At 31.4% G+C, this 21,645-nt stretch overlaps 7 protein-coding genes across 7 annotated transcripts in view; 4 read left to right on the top strand and 3 right to left on the bottom strand.

Moving 5' to 3' along the window:
• The window catches only part of LOC134827668 (large ribosomal subunit protein P2-like), a 131,751-nt gene that overhangs the window by 59,865 nt on the left and 50,241 nt on the right, over positions 1-21,645 (top strand). The window lies entirely within an intron of this gene.
• On the bottom strand, positions 69-1,198 carry LOC134827765 (serine/threonine-protein phosphatase 6 catalytic subunit). The gene is made up of 2 exons (XM_063840564.1): positions 979-1,198; positions 69-917 (listed from the first exon to the last, which is right to left on the bottom strand). Exons 1-2 carry the CDS (start codon positions 1,141-1,143, stop codon positions 171-173), a joined length of 912 nt encoding a protein of 303 aa, XP_063696634.1. The 5' UTR covers positions 1,144-1,198; the 3' UTR covers positions 69-170.
• On the top strand, positions 1,229-3,031 carry LOC134827764 (transcription termination factor 5, mitochondrial). Its single transcript, XM_063840563.1, has 2 exons — positions 1,229-1,385; positions 1,446-3,031. Exons 1-2 carry the CDS (start codon positions 1,256-1,258, stop codon positions 2,924-2,926), a joined length of 1,611 nt encoding a protein of 536 aa, XP_063696633.1. The 5' UTR covers positions 1,229-1,255; the 3' UTR covers positions 2,927-3,031.
• LOC134827763 (RNA-binding protein 33) lies at positions 3,726-11,406 on the bottom strand. The gene is made up of 7 exons (XM_063840562.1): positions 11,391-11,406; positions 11,074-11,159; positions 10,410-11,012; positions 9,826-10,356; positions 4,558-4,871; positions 4,355-4,495; positions 3,726-4,280 (listed from the first exon to the last, which is right to left on the bottom strand). The coding sequence occupies exons 1-7, from the start codon at positions 11,402-11,404 to the stop codon at positions 3,768-3,770; spliced, it is 2,202 nt and encodes a 733-aa protein (XP_063696632.1). The 5' UTR covers positions 11,405-11,406; the 3' UTR covers positions 3,726-3,767.
• LOC134829149 (snRNA-activating protein complex subunit 3) lies at positions 11,524-13,110 on the top strand. The gene has a single exon (XM_063842148.1). It carries the CDS (start codon positions 11,573-11,575, stop codon positions 12,653-12,655), a length of 1,083 nt encoding a protein of 360 aa, XP_063698218.1. The 5' UTR covers positions 11,524-11,572; the 3' UTR covers positions 12,656-13,110.
• On the top strand, positions 13,622-17,311 carry LOC134827525 (nucleolar protein 6). The gene is made up of 4 exons (XM_063840203.1): positions 13,622-13,717; positions 13,797-15,187; positions 15,256-16,975; positions 17,045-17,311. The coding sequence occupies exons 1-4, from the start codon at positions 13,697-13,699 to the stop codon at positions 17,264-17,266; spliced, it is 3,354 nt and encodes a 1,117-aa protein (XP_063696273.1). The 5' UTR covers positions 13,622-13,696; the 3' UTR covers positions 17,267-17,311.
• LOC134837951 (uncharacterized) lies at positions 17,278-21,357 on the bottom strand. Its single transcript, XM_063853348.1, has 7 exons — positions 21,221-21,357; positions 19,756-20,943; positions 18,752-18,811; positions 18,459-18,685; positions 17,780-18,382; positions 17,555-17,720; positions 17,278-17,497 (listed from the first exon to the last, which is right to left on the bottom strand). Exons 1-7 carry the CDS (start codon positions 21,246-21,248, stop codon positions 17,361-17,363), a joined length of 2,409 nt encoding a protein of 802 aa, XP_063709418.1. The 5' UTR covers positions 21,249-21,357; the 3' UTR covers positions 17,278-17,360.

Below are 21,645 nucleotides of genomic sequence, written 5' to 3'. Positions count from 1 at the left end.
AAAAAATGAGCCTTTGCCATAAAAGACTCGCATTGAGTCTCTTTAAATGAATTTCAATTAATATCCCATTGAACATGATTTTTATTTTATTTCACTATTTAAATTTAATAAAAGAAGATTTTGCATATAGCTGTGCTCAACATTGTTCAAGTTTTTGAAGATGAAAGATTTTACAAAAAGTACGGGGTAATCCTCTGTGGCGGAATTACTCTCTCATTATCGGGCACAGCATTAAATGTCTTGACTTCGCGTTCTTTGCTTTCGGTGAGATTGAGTATTGCTGCGACATTTCCACAGCGATAGCAATAATTAGGAGCTGACCAAACTGTAACTAACTTTTGTCCAAACATGTATTTAATTCCTTCGTGAACCAATTGATGTGCGCGACAAATGAGGTTCAACTGATTAATTTCCATAAAGTCGTTCGTTACGAGAGATCCAAAAAGCCAACCAGCTCCTCGAGGACTCTCTGCCCATGTATCTAAATCCTCTGGATCGGACCATACGAGATCACAGAATGCACCTTTGTGAGGAATTTCTTGGTTTCGATCGATTGTACGGATTTGATCGAGGGTCTTGATATCGGGCGACAATCCGCCGTGTACACACAATATGTCATTGTCAACGAGAGCAGCGATGGTAAGCAGATCAAAGACTCGACACGCATATTTCCAAGGATTAATGTTTCCGTATTTCGTTAGGCACTCGTCGTAAAACCCATATACTTTGGTAATTTGTCTCGATTCATGATTTCCACGTAGCAAAATGATTCTCTCTGGATATCGAGCTTTCAGAGTCAACAGTCTTGTTAATGTTTCCAAACTATAGTATCCGCGATCGACAAAGTCTCCCATAAATATGTAATTTGTGTCGGGAACTTGACCGCCTGTGCGAAACAGCTCCTCCAAATCATAAAACTGCAAAAAAATTAGATATAAGATACAAAGAGACTTTTGATTAAAAAAATCCAACACTTACTTGACCATGAATGTCTCCGCACACAGTTACAGGACTGCTCACTGGTTGAATGTTTGACTCTTCAAGCAACAAATCACACACCAAATCACACAACCGCTTCCAATCGTTCTCCGGCAAATATTTGCATGTTTTCGCAATTTCAATCCATTTATCGAGATCACACATTGTCCCTCAAAGTTCCCTCAAAAAGTTCCAGCAAAAAATGAAAAGTTTGAGACAAAATTTGACAGACAAAATCGAATTAACAAAAGGCAAATTCTACTGTTTACCTTGCAAAATGCAAAATGTAAAATGTTTTGTGACTCCCAAGAGCTTAAGATACCGGAGGTTCTCGACTGATTTTGTGACAGAGGAAAAGTCTGAAGCGAATAAAAAATCATCAATTAAGCTCTGTATGGAATTGTTAGGTAAGAAAAAAAATACGTTTTTACAAACATGCTTTTCTCATCTCTTTTTCTCCTCATCAGGCATAAACAGCAGAGATACAGCTTCCAAGTTTGTTAAGAGACATCCAGCTTTGCAGTGTCTCGATCCAATCAATGCCACACATACGTTCAATATGCTTGTTTCAATGAACGTCTCTGTCGAAGACATCAAGAGGTACCCTTCAGTTTTGAACCTCCATCCGACAACATTACAAAACCGAACACAAATACTATTGGAAGCTGGATTCAGAAAAGGCAACATTCACTTTCATCATATACAAAAATACCTTTCAATATGTAAACAAAGCTTGGAAGTTTTCAAGCTATACGATTGGGTTGATGCTGATAAGGATATACCGGCATCTCTTCTTGCGTCTTTCGAACTTGAACCTTCTGCCTTATGCATTGACTACAAAGCAACACTTTTAGCTGCACGCAAGTCTATTCTCGAGGAATATTTGCGTCGAGTTTTGAATTTCAACGATACCGATGTACAAAATCATTGGGAATCATATAATCGGATCAAACACAAAAGCGGCGCTTCTATTTTGGAAATGGTAAAACTTCTAAAAGACGAATTGGGGTATACCAATGACATAATAAAGAACCATGCCTTTGTGTTGCATGGCAATCCAGAAAATCTTAAGGAAATTTTGAGACGATTTGACACGATAGGCGGAATACCGACGAAAGAATTCCTCATAAAACGACCAAAAGTTTGTATGGTGAATCCAGATTCAATTTCTGCAACACTGAGTGTTCTTCAAAAATTTAATATTAATCATGAACACATAAAGCACTGTTTAGATATCGTGACTCTGTCACCCCAAACGATCGAAAGACGCCTTACGGAATTGAAAACTCTCCCAGATTTTGAGATATTGAGTGATCATCCGCGCGTTTTAAAACTCGTCATGTTCCAAACCAAAGCAAAAGCCAGAATGGAGTATCTGAAACAATTAAAGTTCAAATGTATCTCTTTGAATGTTCTGTCGACATCCAATTCAATTTTTGAACGACATACGAGAGAAGGTGCCGACAAAACTAGCGGGCTTGATATTGTGCTATTTATTGTGCGTCATTTTCAAAAGCCCGAAAAGGAAATACGAGATAAATTCGTTAGGCATCCTCGATGGAATTGTGTGCCCTTATCAGTGATGAAACATAATTTAGAATTTTTGTTAAAACTTAATTTCACAAAGGACGATATTTATAAACACATTTACATACTTCTTTATCCAACAGTGCGAATAGAGGAAAAATTAAAGCTCATTGCTAAAGATGAAAAATGCAAAAATGCAACAAAGGCACAAATATTAAGTCTCCTTCTGTATTACATTGAATTGGACTATCATTTTTCAGGAGATGCTATATGGGTTGACTTTGATGTACTGCAAGAACCAACAGATGGGTCAACAGCTGACATGCTATCGATAAATTTAGTTAAATTTGGGCAAAAAACTATCGATGAAGTATACCCATCTCGAGACTATTCATACAAAAGAAGTACATTAAAGAAATAAAACCAAATTATTTTTAATAAAAAAACGAGCTTTATTTTTTTTTCTTCAGTTCTGTTGTGCGCTTGAATATGTTTTGTATATCCATGTTCACCGGACTTCTTAAATTATCACAGATAGCAATAGTAAATTGGATAAAAATGCGATTCCGTATCAAGAGCAAAGAACAACTCTTCAGATGATATTTCCTCATCTTTTTGTACTAAATACTTTTTTTTCCTAAAAAGCTTTTTTCCCTTTAAGTAGAAGTTTCATTTTTCAGTAAGCTACATAAATCTTTTTTTATTCTTAATAAGTTTAGTAACTTTATTCTTAAGACTATTTACTTAATGACAAACATGATTTATGTTAAAGGTAAAAGTCGCGTACAAACAGAAAAATACAATTAATTTTACAGTCAAAACTTAAACTATAATTAAAATGAATCTTATAGTGAGTCAATACGCATTCGTTTAATAAATAAAAACAAGAAAAAACTTATACAGATTGACAACAAAAATGCAAGACATTTTCCTTTAATTTATTTTGTTTTCATGTTGTGATAACGAATGAAAACAATTTTTTCTCTTGAAGGTTAAAAAAAAAAATATAACAATGAAAAAAGAATTGCCTTTGTAAATTATATTGAGATCGATGGACAAATTTTTATGTTTCATAAAAAGTGAAGGAGTTTTCGAGGGTATTTACACCAAATGTTCAAATGTGTGAGATTAGAGCTTTGAATGTTCAAAAATAAATTTAAATAATTATGACTCTTTTAACGATCTGAGTCTTTCTATAAAAAAATTTAGATGATCAAATGTAATAAAAAGAGTAATTTTACCTAAAGACAGTTTTTATCTTTTTACTTTGACTTGTCAGATACAAGCCTTTGTATCTTACGTTTTGCCAATGAATCAATTCCTATAGCCGATGATTTACGATCCAATCGATCAAAAATACGTTTTTTAGATGTAGCATCCTCTGTGACAGTTTCTTCTACTTTAGGCTTAGATTTTATAATGACACGACGATTGGAGTTTAATAAAGCAGGCGGCGGAGGCGATGGCGTTCTTGATTCTTCAAGCAATTCAGCCTCAAGTTTTTCATCAATGCCATCAATAACGGGTTTCTTTGTAGTTTGTAAACTTTGGATAGGTTTGACGACAGCCATTGTCTTTACATCATCGTCTTCAGAGAACATTTTGTTGAATGACATATTTTTGCCATTACCACTTGATGAAAGACCTGAATCTTGCGATAACTTTCTGTCTTCATTATCCGAGCCACTGCTCTTGATAGCTTTCAGGGAAATAATTTTCTTTGTAACCACAACAGGTTTGCACTTCAAGACAGGCTCTTCTTTCTTTCGTTTTTCCTGCAACATTGATAAATATGTATCTATGTAATAAAAGCAAAAATTTATAATTTCTAAGAAGATAAAAAAGTTACCTCTTCTTCTTGCAATTGTCGTTTATTTTCTTCTGCAAGTTCTCTTCTTCTTCGCTCTTTATCTCGTAACATTTTTTCACGAAGCGCTTTTTGTTCGGCAACTTTTCTCCTATATTCCCGTGTTTCCTCATCATCATCCGGCTAAAAAGTGAGGTTCATCATAAGTTTGTGTAGCTTTTTCTTGACAATAAAAAAAAACTTACATTCTCATCTTTTTCTTTATCTTCGATTCGACGTCTTTTGTTCCAATCATCATTATTTCGTCGCCAATTACGCTTATTGTTATACGGTCTCCAATCCTTTTCACGACTTCTGCGATGACTTCTTTGAGGAGAATAGCTTCGAGAACGTGATCTTGGAGATCTTGAACGAGATCGTAGACGAGATGGAGGAGATTCATGTCTTCTTTTTTCGACATGCATCAAATTTTTTGTAATGAACTCCTCTTGTTGTCTCAGCAATTCTTCGTCTGTCAATGATCGAGATCCAAATTGTTGTGTATCCTTCAACAATTGACCTAAAAAAAGTTAATACCGTAATTAGAATTCAAATATTCAAATGAAACGGAAAATGTAGATAAATTTTGAAAGTAATAGAACAAATTATATCCCTTCAATTAAACATAAGTACGAAAATGTTATTTAAATGTATTTTTGATTTTTGATTGAAATTGAACAAAAGTTATGAAAAATGCCTTTGGATGTCTTTTAAATGGTTCTTAAGCTTGAATATAGAAAGATAAAAAATACGTAAATAATACGTAATTTTCATTTTAAGAGCATATGAAGGATGATTTTTAAGCTTACGTTTAAAATACGTAAATAATACGTAATTTTCATTTTGAGAGCCTATTTGATGATTTTTAAGCTTACGTTTTAAATACGTAAAAAATACGCTTACGTTTAACATACGTAAAAAATACGTAATTTTCATTTTGAAAACATATTTGATGATTTTTAAGCTTAAAATTGAACAAAAGTTATGAAAATTGCATTTGGATGTCTTTAGGATGATTCTAAAGCTTGAATATAGAAAGATAAAAAATACGTAATTTTCATTTTAAGAGCATATGAAGGATGATTTTTAAGCTTACGTTTAAAATACGTAAATAATACGTAATTTTCATTTTGAGAGCATATGAAGGATGATTTTTAAGCTTACGTTTAAAATACGTAAAAACTACGTAATTTTCATTTTGAAAGCATATTTGATGATTTTTAAGCTTGAAATTGAACAAAAGTTATGAAAATTGCCTTTGGATGTCTTTTAAATGGTTCTTAAGCTTGAATATAGAAAGATAAAAAATACGTAATTTTCATTTTAAGAGCATATGAAGGATGATTTTTAAGCATACGATTAAAATACGTAAAAAATACGTAAATAATACGTAATTTTCATTTTGAGAGCATATGAAGGATGATTTTTAAGCTTACGTTTAAAATACGTAAAAAATACGTAAATAATACGTAATTTTCATTTTGAGAGCATATTTGATGATTTTTAAGCTTACGTTTTAAATATAAAATTTTCATTTTTTTAAATTTTCATTTTGAGAGCATATGAAGGATGATTTTTAAGCTTACGTTTAAAATACGTAAATAATACGTAATTTTCATTTTGAAAGCATATTTGATGATTTTTAAGCTTAAAATTGAACAAAAGTTATGAAAATTGCCTTTGGATGTCTTTAGGATGATTCTAAAGCTTGAAAATAGAAAGATAAAAAATACGTAATTTTCATTTTAAGAGCATATGAAGGATGATTTTTAAGCTTACGTTTAAAATACGTAAATAATACGTAATTTTCATTTTGAGAGCATATGAAGGATGATTTTTAAGCTTACGTTTAAAATACGTAAATAATACGTAATTTTCATTTTGAAAGCATATTTGATGATTTTTAAGCTTGAAATTGAACAAAAGTTATGAAAAATGCCTTTGGATGTCTTTTAAATGGTTCTTAAGCTTGAATATAGAAAGATAAAAAAATACGTAAATAATACGTAATTTTCATGCATATTTGAAGAGCATATGAAGGATGATTTTTAAGCATACGATTAAAATACGTAAAAAATACGTAAATAATACGTAATTTTCATTTTGAGAGCATATGAAGGATGATTTTTAAGCTTACGTTTAAAATACGTAAAAACTACGTAATTTTCATTTTGAAAGCATATTTGATGATTTTTAAGCTTAAAATTGAACAAAAGTTATGAAAATTGCCTTTGGATGTCTTTTAAATGGTTCTTAAGCTTGAATATAGAAAGATAAAAAATACGTAAATAATACGTAATTTTCATTTTGAAAGCATATTTGATGATTTTTAAGCTTAAAATTGAACAAAAGTTATGAAAATTGCCTTTGGATGTCTTTTAAATGGTTCTTAAGCTTGAATATAGACAGATAAAAAATACGTAAATAAAACGTAATTTTCATTTTGAGAGCATATGAAGGATGATTTTTAAGCTTACGTTTAAAATACGTAAAAAATACGTAATTTTCATTTTGAAAGCATATTTGATGATTTTTAAGCTTGAAATTGAACAAAAGTTATGAAAAATGCCTTTGGATGTCTTTTAAATGGTTCTTAAGCTTGAATATAGAAAGATAAAAAAATACGTAAATAATACGTAATTTTCATTTTGAAAGCATATTTGATGATTTTTAAGCTTAAAATTGAACAAAAGTTATGAAAATTGATGTCTTTTAAATGATTTTGGAAGTCTTATAGATAAAAAATACGATGTAATTCTAAAGCTAAAAAATGAATATTTTATTTTGAGCATAGATGAAAAAAATACGTAAATAATACGTAATTTTCATTTTGAGAGCATATGAAGGATGATTTTTAAGCTTACGTTTAAAATACGTAAATAATACGTAATTTTCATTTTGAGAGCATATTTGATGATTTTTAAGCTTACGTTTTAAATACGTAAAAAATACGTAATTTTCATTTTGAAAGCATATTTGATGATTTTTAAGCTTGAAATTGAACAAAAGTTATGAAAAATGCCTTTGGATGTCTTTTAAATGGTTCTTAAGCTTGAATATAGAAAGATAAAAAATACGTAAATAATACGTAATTTTCATTTTGAGAGCATATGAAGGATGATTTTTAAGCTTACGTTTAAAATACGTAAAAAATACGTAATTTTCATTTTGAGAGCATATGAAGGATGATTTTTAAGCTTAAAATTGAACAAAAGTTATGAAAATTGCCTTTGGATGTCTTTAGGATGATTCTAAAGCTTGAAAATAGAAAGATAAAAAATACGTAAAATACGTAAAAAATACGTAATTTTCATTTTGAAAACATATTTGATGATTTTTAAGCTTAAGATTGAACAAAAGTTATGAAAATTGAAATTGAACAAAAGTTACTTTGGATGTCTTTAGGATGATTCTAAAGCTTGAATATAGAAAGATAAAAAAAATACGTAAATAATACGTAATTTTCATTTTGAGAGCATATTTGATGATTTTTAAGCTTAAAATTGAACACAAGTTATGAAAATTGCCTTTGGATGTCTTTTAAATGATCTTCTAAAGCTTGAATATAGAAAGATAAAAAATACGTAAATAATACGTAATTTTCATTTTGAGAGCATATATGATTTTTTACGATTAAAAAGAGCATATGAAGGATGATTTTTAAGCTTACGTTTAAAATACGTAAAAAATACGTAATTTTCATTTTGAAAGCATATTTGATGATTTTTAAGCTTGAAATTGAACAAAAGTTATGAAAAATGCCTTTGGATGTCTTTTAAATGATTCTTAAGCTTGAATATAGAAAGATAAAAAATACGTAAAATACGTAAAAAATACGTAATTTTCATTTTGAAAACATATTTGATGATTTTTAAGCTTAAGATTGAACAAAAGTTATGAAAATTGCCTTTGGATGTCTTTTAAATGGTTCTTAAGCTTGAATATAGAAAGATAAAAAATACGTAAACAATACGTAATTTTCATTTTGAAAGCATATGATGGATGATTTTTAAGCTTACGTTTAAAATACGTAAAAAATACGTAATTTTCATTTTGAGATGATTTTTAAGCTTACTGTTAAAATACGTAAAAAATACGTAAATAATACGTAATTTTCATTTTGAGAGCATATGAAGGATGATTTTTAAGCTTACGTTTAAAATACGTAAATAATACGTAATTTTCATTTTGAGAGCATATGAAGGATGATTTTTAAGCTTAAAATTGAACAAAAGTTATGAAAATTGCCTTTGGATGTCTTTAGGATGATTCTAAAGCTTGAATATAGAAAGATAAAAAAATACGTAAATAATACGTAATTTTCATTTTGAGAGCATATGAAGGATGATTTTTAAGCTTACGTTTAAAATACGTAAAAATTACGTAATTTTCATTTTGAAAGCATATTTGATGATTTTTAAGTTTAAAATTGAACACAAGTTATGAAAATTGCCTTTGGATGTCTTTTAAATGGATCTTTTAAATGGATGATTTTTAAGCTTACGTTTAAAATACGTAAATAATACGTAATTTTCATTTTGAGAGCATATGAAGGATGATTTTTAAGCTTACGTTTTAAATACGTAAACAATACGTAAATAATACGTAATTTTCATTTTGAGAGCATATGAAGGATGATTTTTAAGCTTACGTTTAAAATACGTAAAAAATACGTAATTTTCATTTTGAAAACATATTTGATGATTTTTAAGCTTAAGATTGAACAAAAGTTATGAAAATTGCCTTTGGATGTCTTTAGGATGATTCTAAAGCTTGAATATAGAAAGATAAAAAAATACGTAAATAATACGTAATTTTCATTTTGAGAGCATATGAAGGATGATTTTTAAGCTTACGTTAAATATACGTAAAAATACGTAATTTTCATTTTGAGAGCATATTTGATGATTTTTAAGCTTAAAATTGAACACAAGCTATGAAAATTGCCTTTGGATGTCTTTTAAATGGATCTTAAGCTTGAATATAGAAAGATAAAAAATACGTAAATAATACGTAATTTTCATTTTGAGAGCATATTTGATGATTTTTAAGCTTACGTAAGCTCAAAATACGTAAAAATTACGTAATTTTCATTTTGAAAGCATATTTGATGATTTTTAAGCTTAAAATTGAACACAAGCTATGAAAATTGCCTTTGGATGTCTTTTAAATGGATCTTAAGCTTGAATATAGAAAGATAAAAAATACGTAAATAATACGTAATTTTCATTTTGAGAGCATATTTGATGATTTTTAAGCTTACGTAAAATATACGTAAAAATACGTAATTTTCATTTTGAGAGCATATTTGATGATTTTTAAGCTTACGTTTTAAATACGTAAAAAATACGTAATTTTCATTTTAAAAGCATATTTGATGATTTTTAAGCTTGTAATTGAACAAAAGTTATGAAAAATGCCTTTGGATGTCTTTTAAATGGTTCTTAAGCTTGAATATTGACAATTTGTCTTACTTGTCGCAGCTTCTAAACCTCCTCCTTTGAAGTTTGGATTGATTAAAACTTTCTTGGGAATAATAGGAATAGAAGATTGTACATTCAGGCCTCCTGATGAATATGGCATCTGATTTGGCGGCATAACATTTGGCGGGAAAGATCCCAAAGGACCTCGCGGATACATTGGTATTTGTTGTCTTGGTCGTGTTGGATCAAATGGTATTCGCATATCAGGTCTCATCATTCCGGATCGCATACCGGGAGGTAAAGAGTTAAATGTAGGCCTTGGCATGAAATATGGAGCTCGCATTGAACCAAATCCCGGCCTATGTGGAGGAAACGGAATACGATTTGGACCATATGGAAAATCATGACGAGGAGGATAAAGGGGAGTTATTCCTTCAAAGCTATTTGAGGATTGTTTGTGATTTTTATGTCCTGAAGGAACTCGAACGCCTTTGTTATTGAGGTTTTCTTCAGGTTTCTCAACGCTGAGCTTTGGATTTATACGTTCTTCACGTTCATCTTCTTCTGTTTCTGTGGTTTCAGCTAAAATTAAAATATTTTTTAATCTAATTTTTTTTATCGTGCTTTTTACTTACCTTCTCGTTCAACTGTTTCATTGGAAGTCGTTAATGGTGTATCATTAAATGATGACACGATTTCACTGCAAGCACTCGTTGCTGGCGTATCAACATCATTATTTTGTTCGATTGTAGGAGTTGAGTCAATTGAAGAAGATGAAACGCATTTTGATCCCTCCAATTGTTGAGCTGCTCTCTCTTCTTCTGCATTAGTTGATGATACTTCGTTATTGTTTCGCACAAAACTTCCATCAACTTCTTCCAAATTGTTACTAACACAGGCATCTGGCGTATTTACCCATGTACTATCGACAGCATTTGATACACCTGATTCTTGACTTTGATCTGGATCTCCAAGCTCGAGACTTTTGTCAGGCGTCGATGAAACGTGCTCTGTTGTTTTCTCGTTAGATCCCGTTGGCTTTTCAGGCGTTGATTCTGATGGCGCTACAGTAGCTATAGTCGATTCTTCGGGTGAATCTTGTCGAGCTTCCGCAATATCATTCGAACCGGAAACCGCATTTGAACTCGAATCGCCAGATTCTGTTTTTGGTTTTGACCGTAGTTCATCGTCAATCCAATCTTCAGAGTCACTTAGAAGAGCTTCAGCATCAGCATTGTCTAAAAAAATGTTTGAAAAATGTAAATTGTTGTTTTGTGCAATACATTTATAGATACCGACCATCATCCGAAAGTAGGAGTTCATCTTCATTATCATCTAAAATATCATCTTCCAGTAAGTCGGCTTCATAATTCAGTAAATCCTCGCTACAAGATACAAGAAAAGCATGAAATAAAACACATATTTTCGTGCCAAAAGATGGAAATGTGTTTCTATACGTAAGCCAAGCCTTCAAGTTAAAAACATTCAACTTTGAATCAATATTTTTTTACGTTTTTACATTATTACGCTTCATTTTAGTTAATGTAACTTGTCCCAAAACTAATTTTCTTAAAAGTAGAACTACGTATTTAGGGAAAATTAAAGGAAATACTCACTTTAGATCCCCCATTTTCACTTTGTTTGACACATTAATTTCTCGAGTATTTGCTTAACTTGAAGTAAAAAGCTTACTCAAATACCAAATCTTGAAATATCAATTTCAGCCGACCCATAGACCTTTGATGAAAAGTTAAAAACAAAAAGGTCGAAATTTTATGAGAGTTGTAATAAACAATCAATGGATCACATTTATAAACCACCCATAAAATCTACAGAGCCATTTGAACTACAGAAATGGCAAGAATTCCAACGAAAAATCAATCCATTTCATACATCAAATGCTCCTTTAGATGTAATTTGCGGACTCAATACCGACAAAGTTGGATACATTTCCGCGCAAACGATTGAGAATGTGATGAATTCGTGCCAAAAAGAAATTTCTGAGCCCTATTTCCTGCACAAAATCAAGGAAGTTCCCATACCTGAAGCAGCTAAAGGCTTAAAATGCGTTCGACGAGCGTTAACAAACCAAAAACGTTCACGAAGCTTCTCAGAGCGCATTCAAAGAGCAACAATGATACAATTGCCGCCGAACGAAGTCAAGGGTTTAAGTACGGCAAAAAGTTACAATGATACGGTATTTGTAGTGAAGGTTTTTGAGCCATTTAAATACGTTACAGGCGCACGAAAAACTCCCAAAGTTGGACAAGAAATTCGATTGCTTGGATCACACAAATTGACAATGTTACGAGACAACATTCGGTGTTATGATGCCCCTTTGTTGGATATCAGCGGAGATCCAAATCAAGAATTACCTGCTGAATGTCATAATTCCAGCTTTATATTTATCGACGACACATTTTACAATGACTGTCGAAATCCACAAAACTTGGATTACTCCGAAGTGCTTCGCGATTGGGCAGAAAAAAAGAGAAAAAATGACTTTCGACATTTAAAACAAGATCAAATGGAGAATATTTCAATGCAAGAATTGAAATTCAAAGTTGGTTTCCCATACTTTTATCAGCATTTCGGAAACTGTGAACATTTGCTGATATTCACTGATGTTCGTGTTGTGACTCGCAGAGAAGTTAATCAACGAATCGGGTTTCCCATGGTTTTGAATGGCTCAACAAAACATGTTTATTGCTTCATTTGTGGGCTGAATGAAGCACTTTTTGTCATTCAAGGAAGTACGGAACACATTCAAGATCCCAGCCAAATATGTGATCATTGTCTCCTTACTTTGCATTACAAAGATGGTAAAAAAATTGGAAACTTTTCACTTTATCGCATCAATAAAGACCCGAATAAAAATTGAAGCACAGTTTTTTCTTTTACATGTTTTTATTATAATTTTTCACGCATTTTTAAAATGGAATTACAACTGATAGAAACAAAATATGTAATAATAAAATTAAATGTAAATATGTAGCTGAATCAATGAAAAAACTGATCCAGTTTCATTTTTTTTCTTCTTCTTTTTATTTTAAATAATAGTGAGTGTTGATCATATAGTTGTTATTTAGTTAGTTTGTCGTTTGCCAAATAAAATGAAAGCCACGTTTATGATCCTACAATGATGTTATTGATTGGGATGTGAATCAACTTGACGAAAAATCCGATGAATCCCATTATGCAGAAACCGATAGCTGTTGCAATAGCAATCTTCTGGAACTCCTTTCTATCTGGCTTGGTACAACGTTTAATTAGTCGGATGGAATCCTTTGCGAATGAACGTCCTGGCTCGTAGATTTTAGCAACTTGATCCATTGTTGTGAACTGAAAGAAATTATGACGAAATTACTTATTAATTCCTTATTTAATTATCGTCTGACACAGTCGAGACAATCACATATGAATTGGTACGTGGCATGAAATTTATTTTTTACACAAATTTGACTATGTATGTATGCTATTTTTGAGTGTCGTTTTAATGCCAATAATGCAGAAAGGCATTTGCAATTCCACAAATACGGTTTCTATTTAGAAACTTGTTAAAATACATGAAAAAGAGTAATCTTCACACCAATTTTCAAAATCTTTGCAAACTATCACAAAATTAATAATATGTCTCAGTATTACACATTATTTGCAAGCTATAGAAAAAGGAGGAAGCATTAAGATGTATTTTTACTTACAATTCGGAGTAATTTGCGAGAAAATCAGATATTTATTACGACAGAAATAGCGACGATGGCTCTTACGTGGCGATGAATATTGTTATGTCAAAATGACACGAGTATCAACATTGCGACACGGATTCCCATTCGACAATTCGTTTTAACTTTGTTTACATGTGTGAAATTGCACGTGAAACTCAAATAAAATAAAACTCTAACAAAGTTTAATTTGATTCAAAATGAAAAGAAAAAACTTTATGGTAAGTTACGGAGTAAATAAAAGAAAGAAAAAAAAACAATATAAGTATTTAAAATAAAATTTAAATGTTTTCATTGTAGAAACAACTTTCAGAGTCAGAGTCTGAAAGCATCGAAGAAGAAGAATCTGACGATCAAGACGATTATTCAATCACAGCAGCATCAAATGATAATTTGAAGAGAAAACATCTTGAATCAGAAGAAGAGAACTCGAGCGACGAAGAACCAAAAATTAAAAAGGCTTCGTCAGCAACGACAATTGAAGAGTTGAAACGGCTCGAGGAAACCGAAAACATGTATCACTCCAATATGTTCCGCATGCAAATTGAAGAACTGTTGAAAGAAGTAAAGACAACATCTAATGTTGAAACTTTTGTGAACGAATGGTTGCTGAGTTTCAACAAGTTTCTCAAGTCTCTTAAAAAGGGTCCGGAAAAAACATTCGTCGAAGTTGTGAAATCAGATGTAGCATATCCGCTTATCACAAAAGTGCAGGATTTGACAAAAGCAGTTTTTCAATTTTTTCCTCCCGAAAGAGAAGCTAAATTGACAGGGAGTCAACGATATGGCACAAATATTGGAGATTCTCTAAACGTTGACATCGTTGTAACGATTCCATTTAACGTCTTTCACAAAGAAGATTATTTAAATGAAAGGTACTTTCACAAGAAAGCTTTTTATCTTCAAACTTTGGCTGAAAATTTGATAGACAAAGATTTCGTAAAAGACATGAAATTCAATTACTTCAAAAATGACACATTACGACCTGTTTTAGAAATATCAGCAAATTGTTCATTGCAACCAATAGTTTTTGTAATTCATTGTTTCGGGGAAGAAAAAACCTTTAAGCTGCATCGCTTTCTGCCGTCAACGAACAATGTTAGATCCTATTTTGCTCTTTGTGAAGAGGAAATTCTCACACCAACACCAAATTACAACAGTAGTATCCTGTATGATTTAACCTTTGAACGAAATCAGGATTTCGTCGATGACATGATCGAAAATAATCAGTCTATTCGTGATGCAATCGTACTGTTAAAAATTTGGGCAAAACAAAGGCACTTTGATGAGGGATATTATCCATTCAATAGTCGTTTAATTACACTGTACATATGCTACCTGATTAAAACGGAAACAATATTCGCAGCAATGAGTAGTTATCAAATTATTCGTCTCTTTTGGTTCAATTTATCAAAAACCGAATGGAATACGAAGGGCCCAATGTTATGCCCCCTTGTAGGCGATCAAAATCGACCGTCGTTGGTAGATTTTAATCAACATTTTGACGTGGTATTTGTCGACTTTACGGGATATCTAAACTTTTGTGCCAACATGTCATTGGACTTGTATAAAAGAGTAAAAGAGGAAGCAGTAAAGGCAATCAATTGTCTTGATAGTAAAACTGTAGATAGTTTCCAAAGTCTCTTTATGAAGAAATTACCTCCTTATTTGCAATACGATCAAATTTTAACGTAAGTCCAAATACATGTACTTTTTTTTATGTATATCTTTTATATTGATATGTCTCCTGTATTCACAGCATTAAAAACTACAATATCATCATGAAGACAATAGATGATCATGGCAAACTCAAAGATAAACTAAACTTTTGTGACAATTGGTATGCGTTGTTACGAAAAATTGTCATGCCAATTCTCAAAAAAGCTTTGAAAAATCGTGTCAACTTTCTTGTACCTATATCTCATGCTTCTCAATGTTGGCCAATCTCACAACCACATTATTTCAGAGCATTTTTCTCAGTCGGTTTGATTTTGAACCCCTTAGAAGCATTAACTATTGTCGAAAAAGGACCGCAAGCTAATGATCCCGAATCCAAAAATTTCCGTCAATTTTGGGGAGATAAATCGGAATTGCGTCGTTTTAAAGATGGTTCAATTACAGAATCTTGTGTATGGGCAAAAATGGAAGATCCGGTAGGAGAAAAACGACTAATATGTAAACGTATCTGTTATCATATTCTCAAAAGGCACTTTAATATCCCGGAAATTTCATTGCACTTTTTGTCTGATCAATTTGATATTGCAATTCGTACCAAAGGAAGTAAAAACAACGATACGGGAGAGCACAGAGCATTGAGCGTTATTCAAGTTTTTGACAAATTATCACAGGAAATGAGAACTATCGACAGCATCCCGTTGGCAGTAACTTCTGTTTTGGGAATAGATCCTGTTTTTCGTTACTGTGATCTGGAGACTCCGTTTCCGAAAGGAAAAACATTCGAGTTTGGTAATGTGAATGGATTAATGGCATCGAAATCGATTAAAGCAGTGTTCCAATTAAGTTCAAGCGGAAAATGGCCCGATAACATAAACGCATTACGAAAGTTAAAAACGGCATTTTGTTTGCAGATTGCAAAAGCTTTGCGATTAAATTCATTGAAAACCGTTGTGCAAGTTCAGGAAGATTGTATGTATGTTTTGAGAGAAGGATACGTTTTCAAAATGATATTAGTGCATCCAAAAGAAGTGCATTTATTAAGGGAAACAATGGCAAAAAATAAGGTAACAAAAGTATACAAAGACAATGAACAGAGTATTCAAATTGAGAAGCAAGGATTGATGTTACCCAAATTGACAAGTTCTTTACATGGCTTACATTCTCAATATTCGTCGTTTGGTCCAGCTGTGAACATCGCTAAAAGGTGGCTATTTTCACAATTAATTGATTCTTTTCTTTTTCCCGAAGAATGCACAGAACTAATATTGGCGAATTTGTATCTCAACCAAAACCAATATGAGACTCCTGTACAACCACAAACGGGGTTCTTTAGATTCCTCAACTATATGGCATTCACAGATTTTGTGACAGAAATGCTCGTAGTTAATTTCCATGGCACTTTAGAGGAGGAAGAAATGAAGTTGTTGGATAAACGTTTTACAACTGATCGTGTCTCGTTACCTCCATTATGTATTGTGACATCGTGTGATTACAAAAAATACAGCGTTTGGTCAAAAAAAGCACCATGCAAAGAAATTTTAAGATTAGTACAAAACCTTGCAAAAAATGCGCTTCACATGATTGAACATGACCTTTTAATATTGTCGAGTAAAAAATTAAAAACACTTTTTACGCCTAATACTAATGGATATAATGTCTTAATACATGTACTCGAATCAGTTTTGGTTCCGAGTTATACAATTCCGGTCAACAGATTTTCTTCACCAAATTTAGACTTTACTGAAAAGAAACTACAAGCTGTTGACTTTAATGCAGCACAACTATATTTGACTGAATTACGGGTATGTTTCTTTATGAAATAATTAATATACCTAACTACATTAATAAAAACTTCTTTATACTTTTTTCAGAAAAAATACGACGATTATGCTTTATTTTTCTACGATCCGTGTGAAGGAACCAACATTTGTGTCTTGTGGAAACCTTTTGCTTTTGAACGCTCCAAAGGCGAAACGAAGGCAATCAAACAGAAAAGAGTTAAATTGGATATAGATAGTATAATTCAAAGCTTCGAAACAATTGGAAAAGGTTTTGTGACTAAAGTTGAAATTCTCTCTGATAAACTACAATAAAAAAAACCTAATAGGAAAAACATACATGAATTCATGTAAATATTTTAAAAAGTTGTTTTATTCTTCGTCTTTGTGTAAGTAGATCATTATTAAATTAAAAACGAGTAGGATCAGCAACTTTCCCCGCAAATAAAATTGTACCTGTGGCTTCATCTTCAATGAAAAATACAAATGGTCGATTAGCAATAAACTCAACTGGAAGAGCGCCGAATTTGTTAACGATTTGAACCTCTGTTAATAGAAATGTTACAGCAATAATTTGTTTATTTTTGAAAAAAAAAAACTTACGTGTTGCTGCATATGCGGTACTTCCTTCCTCATCGACAATAATTCCTGCTTTTTGCAAAATATTTGAAACTTTATGTCCCGAAACATTACTTTCTTTTTCATTTTCGCCATCACTGAACAAAAGTGGTAAACTTGCATTATTATTGAAGATGTCCTTGATACCAATCTAAGTTATGAGAAATTAAGAAGATATAATAAAACTATTATAAAATTTTGTCAAATTACCTGTTGCAAAACCGTTTTTAAATCACCATCAAACTCATACTTAAATTTGGGAATCTCAACTTTAACCTCCATTTCATCCAAATACCACGCTTCTCTTGAAATTGTCTTACTATCTAGCTTTTGAATCAATTCGTTAATATTTGAATCTTGTTTTGGTAAGATAAAGAACATAGCGTATCGGGTATTGGCATACGGCAATCTCAATATTTTAGCTTTTAATTGACTTGAATCAAAGTAATAGAAATTTTCAGTCTTCTTCATGAACTCAACAGACTTTTTTGTTGTACCCTCAAAGTCTTTCTTGAATGTGTCATCTCGTTGAAAAGGTTGTCTCCATTGACCTTTGAAATAAACAGCATTCAACAACAATACAACAGCTTCAGCCAAGGCATCTTGTGAAATAAAGTTTTGAATGTGATTTTCTGTGACATTAGCACACCAATTATTGATTTGTGTAGCAACTTCTGATTGACGTGAAAAATCGACATATTCAATGCTTGTATCGTAATATTTTTTAGCAATATCAGCATATCGTTTAAGCGTTTTTATGTCTTTGTTCATGTAAATTTTTGTCCCTGTTTTCATTGTTGCGCCTTGTGTGGACTATGGTATAACAAAAAAGAGAAAAAAATCTGAGCAAAACAAATTTTTCTTCAGATATGTAATTATAACAACATACATTAAACGATCCAATCACATTTTTGAATAATTCTCTTCCGTCATAAGGAACCCGAATGTTTGGCAAAATAACCGAAAGTTGATTAAATGTTGGTGTATCTATTCCAGATGCTTCCGCAAGCAACATCAAGAGAATTTTCACGCTAAATGGAGATATTACAACGTTTCCATTGCTTTTTTCCATTAAAGATTTCGACAGTTGCCAATCAAATTCATCGAACCGGCGTCCTAAAAGTACATATATATGTATGTTATTAAACAAACTTTTAGCAAACCAGCCTTCTCCATATTTACCTTGAAATGGCACATATTCCTCACGATCAACTTCAGCAGCAATCGTTGCTGCAATAAGACCTAACAAATAAAAATAACTAATTAATCATCTATCAGCAAGTCATCAAGAACGAATTAACAATATATATTTAAAACAAAAAACTAATTTGTTGAATTAATCAGAATCAAAAAGCTTTATTTACAATCAAGAATCACGAACGAATTGGCATCAGAAAGCGAGAAAATAAAATTTAATCAAAGTAAAATAAATAACTGGTTTCAAAAATGATAAAAAAAAAATGTTTGTAATTTTTTTACTTGACCACAAAGATTAGGTCAAAAAGTTACTGAGAAGTTCAAGATTATTTTATTTTTGCTGATTGATAAGGTTTTTTCTTGTTTCACTTGTCCTAATTATAACCTATTATGATGACATGAATTGTAACACTCACAAAAAAATAAAACGAAAAATTTCATATTTTAATGACTCCCTCACTATTTTTTTTTAAATATTATATATAGTTGAATTGTTAAAGTAGTTGCCCTCACGTCTTCCTTTTTTTAAATCTACGGAGCGACTGATGATTGGTAACGTAAATAAGAATATTAAACCAACAAACCGGTATATTTGTCAGACTTTTTTACTGTACGATCCACGTTAATGACGCGTTCATGTGTGAGATTAGAGTTTGTTTTTGTCAGTGAAAAAAAAAAATAATAATAAATAAATAATTAGAAATACTCATAGGTATATGTATCATCATGAATTTTAAAGCTTCTTACACTTTATAAATAAGATTCTTTTAATTTTGAATTGATATTTTTAAAGACACCGGCAAGATAAATTTTATAAGAAAAAGCTAATAGGAGAGGAAACCTGTTTCATAAGCACTTTGTCTTGTTCATTACTTATAGAATGATAGAAAAAAACAAGTTTTCATTTCAAAATATATAAAATAAGTTTTATTTCTTATAAATTTTATATGGGTAATCGGTAAAAGATTTGCTTTTTTCTCTCAATTAGAATATCGAGGGATCACTGACCTTTCCTGCAAACAAAATGTTGCCTGTCTTTTCGTCTTCGATATAAAACAAAAACGGTCTATTTGCTTTAAATTCTTTGGTTCCTCCGCCAATTTTGTTGACTAATTGAGCTTGAGTTGCTGCAAACGCGACAGAACCTTGCTCATTAACTTCAATGCCAGTGTGCTGTTGAATTTGTGAAAGAAGTAATTGATTTGTTGAGGTTTGATCTCCGCGTGCCAACAATGGAAGACTTGCGTTGTTGGAAAAAACTGTCGTGATTCCCATGTTCATCAATAGAGGCTTTAGATTCATTGGATATGAAATTTTAAATTTGGGTAGCTGAAGATTTACTTCTTGCTCATCCAAATACCACATTTCACGATGAATTATTTTCGTGTCGAGATTTGAGAGTACACTATTCAAATTCGTGTCGATATCAGGTAAAATTATGAACATGGCGTATTTGTTTCCTGCATAAGGCAAACGAAGCAATGAGGATTTCAATGCCATCGAATGAAAGAAATAATAATCTGATTTGGCATGCATGAAATCAACCTTTTTAGGAGAATTTTGAGCAACAAAAAAGTCTGATTTTTGCGTTCTTGCCGTTTTGAATGGATTACTCCATTGCCCATTGAAGAAAATTGCATTAATGAGCACTACAATTGCATCTGTGACAGTTTCACGACTTACAAAATCCTTCAAGTTGTTATGCGTAACTTCAGCAACGAAATTGTTGATTGTATCTGTTGCCTTTGAGACATCAGTGAAATCCAAATTTTGTACGCCGGCATTGTAGGATCTCTCATAAATTACTTCTAATTTTTGGGAGGTGCGCACTTTGTCTGTAATGAAAACTCTACTTCCACAATTAATTACATTTTGTTCGTCATTTTCATGCAAACTCTTGATGATTCTACTGAAAATTGTTCGTCCCTCATGCAAATCTCTTACATCATCTAATGCACCAAGAAGTTCTTTTCGTGTTTGAGAATTAATACCCGACATTTCGGCAAGTAGCATAAGAATAATTTTAGCGGAAAATGGGGAAATTACGACATTTTTTGAAGGGTCATTTTGAATAACGTTTTTTAAAAGATTCCAATCAAAATTATCTCTGCGCTTTCCGATGAATGGAACATATTCCTCACTCTCATATCCGAGCGTATTTGCAATGCAAAAGTATCCTACAAAAGAACAATTTGTTAAAAAAAACAACAAAAACCGGAATGATTTTATTATTTAAGGTTTTTAATACTCATAACAAAAATTATAACATTGACCTTGAAAGTAGAAGTTTGTTTTAAACGAAAATTGACCAAAAAATATAGGTATATGTATAAACAAAATATTCTTGATAGAAATCTCACTGAAAAGGTCTTGTAAGGTCTCAAGATTAAAATATCGCAATAACATTTAAAAATTGATTTACTGCCTTAATTTTGTCAAAATGTTAAAACTTACCTAAAACAAAAAATATTAGTTTGATCATTTCTATTTTTTTTCAAACGTCAGACAAGTTAATATATTTCATCCGATTCAGAAAATAATTTTTGTAAAACTTTGTCGTTGTTTGCTCGACCGCTAATGATAGACTAAATAAATGTGTGAAGAGTAGATGATAATACTTACGAGCATAATTAAAACCTGTCGATATTCTCATCAGATATTTTATTAAGCAAGCGCAAAAATCAAATAGAATATATATTTTTAATTTAAATAAAAAAACACATTTTGAACTAATAAATACATCGTAAATTCGCATGAATTTCTTGTTCATATTATATCTTTATGAATATCTACATATTTTTCGTCAAATTACAACAGACAAAAGTTTTCAAATTTGCTAATATTTTCGAACACAAATCTTAAAGTTTGTGCTTTGTATT

Source organism: Culicoides brevitarsis, chromosome 1 (genome assembly GCF_036172545.1).
Source record: "Culicoides brevitarsis isolate CSIRO-B50_1 chromosome 1, AGI_CSIRO_Cbre_v1, whole genome shotgun sequence".
In the NCBI taxonomy this organism is placed as follows: Eukaryota; Metazoa; Arthropoda; class Insecta; order Diptera; family Ceratopogonidae; genus Culicoides; species Culicoides brevitarsis.
The sequence above is the reverse complement of the archived record's forward strand: the minus strand, read 5'-3'. Positions and strand labels throughout refer to the sequence as shown.

Excerpts from the sequence above, each read along its gene's own strand:
- LOC134829149 (XM_063842148.1), top strand. The coding sequence starts at position 11,573 with ATGGATCACATTTATAAACCACCCATAAAATCTACAGAGCCATTTGAA.
- LOC134827764 (XM_063840563.1), top strand. The coding sequence starts at position 1,256 with ATGCAAAATGTAAAATGTTTTGTGACTCCCAAGAGCTTAAGATACCGG. Across the intron at positions 1,386-1,445 it reads GCTCTGTATGGAATTGTTAG|GCATAAACAGCAGAGATACA; the intron begins GTAAGAAAAAAA and ends TCTCCTCATCAG.
- LOC134827765 (XM_063840564.1), bottom strand. The coding sequence starts at position 1,143 with ATGTGTGATCTCGATAAATGGATTGAAATTGCGAAAACATGCAAATAT. Across the intron at positions 918-978 it reads GCGGAGACATTCATGGTCAA|TTTTATGATTTGGAGGAGCT; the intron begins GTAAGTGTTGGA and ends ATTTTTTTGCAG.
- LOC134827763 (XM_063840562.1), bottom strand. Across the intron at positions 10,357-10,409 it reads TGAAACAGTTGAACGAGAAG|CTGAAACCACAGAAACAGAA; the intron begins GTAAGTAAAAAG and ends TTTTAATTTTAG. Across the intron at positions 4,872-9,825 it reads AGGTTTAGAAGCTGCGACAA|GTCAATTGTTGAAGGATACA; the intron begins GTAAGACAAATT and ends AACTTTTTTTAG.
- LOC134827525 (XM_063840203.1), top strand. The coding sequence starts at position 13,697 with ATGAAAAGAAAAAACTTTATG. Across the intron at positions 13,718-13,796 it reads TGAAAAGAAAAAACTTTATG|AAACAACTTTCAGAGTCAGA; the intron begins GTAAGTTACGGA and ends TTTTCATTGTAG. Across the intron at positions 16,976-17,044 it reads TATATTTGACTGAATTACGG|AAAAAATACGACGATTATGC; the intron begins GTATGTTTCTTT and ends TACTTTTTTCAG.
- LOC134837951 (XM_063853348.1), bottom strand. The coding sequence starts at position 21,248 with ATGATCAAACTAATATTTTTTGTTTTAG. Across the intron at positions 20,944-21,220 it reads ACTAATATTTTTTGTTTTAG|GATACTTTTGCATTGCAAAT; the intron begins GTAAGTTTTAAC and ends GTTCTTTTGTAG. Across the intron at positions 17,721-17,779 it reads TAAAAACGGTTTTGCAACAG|ATTGGTATCAAGGACATCTT; the intron begins GTAATTTGACAA and ends CTCATAACTTAG.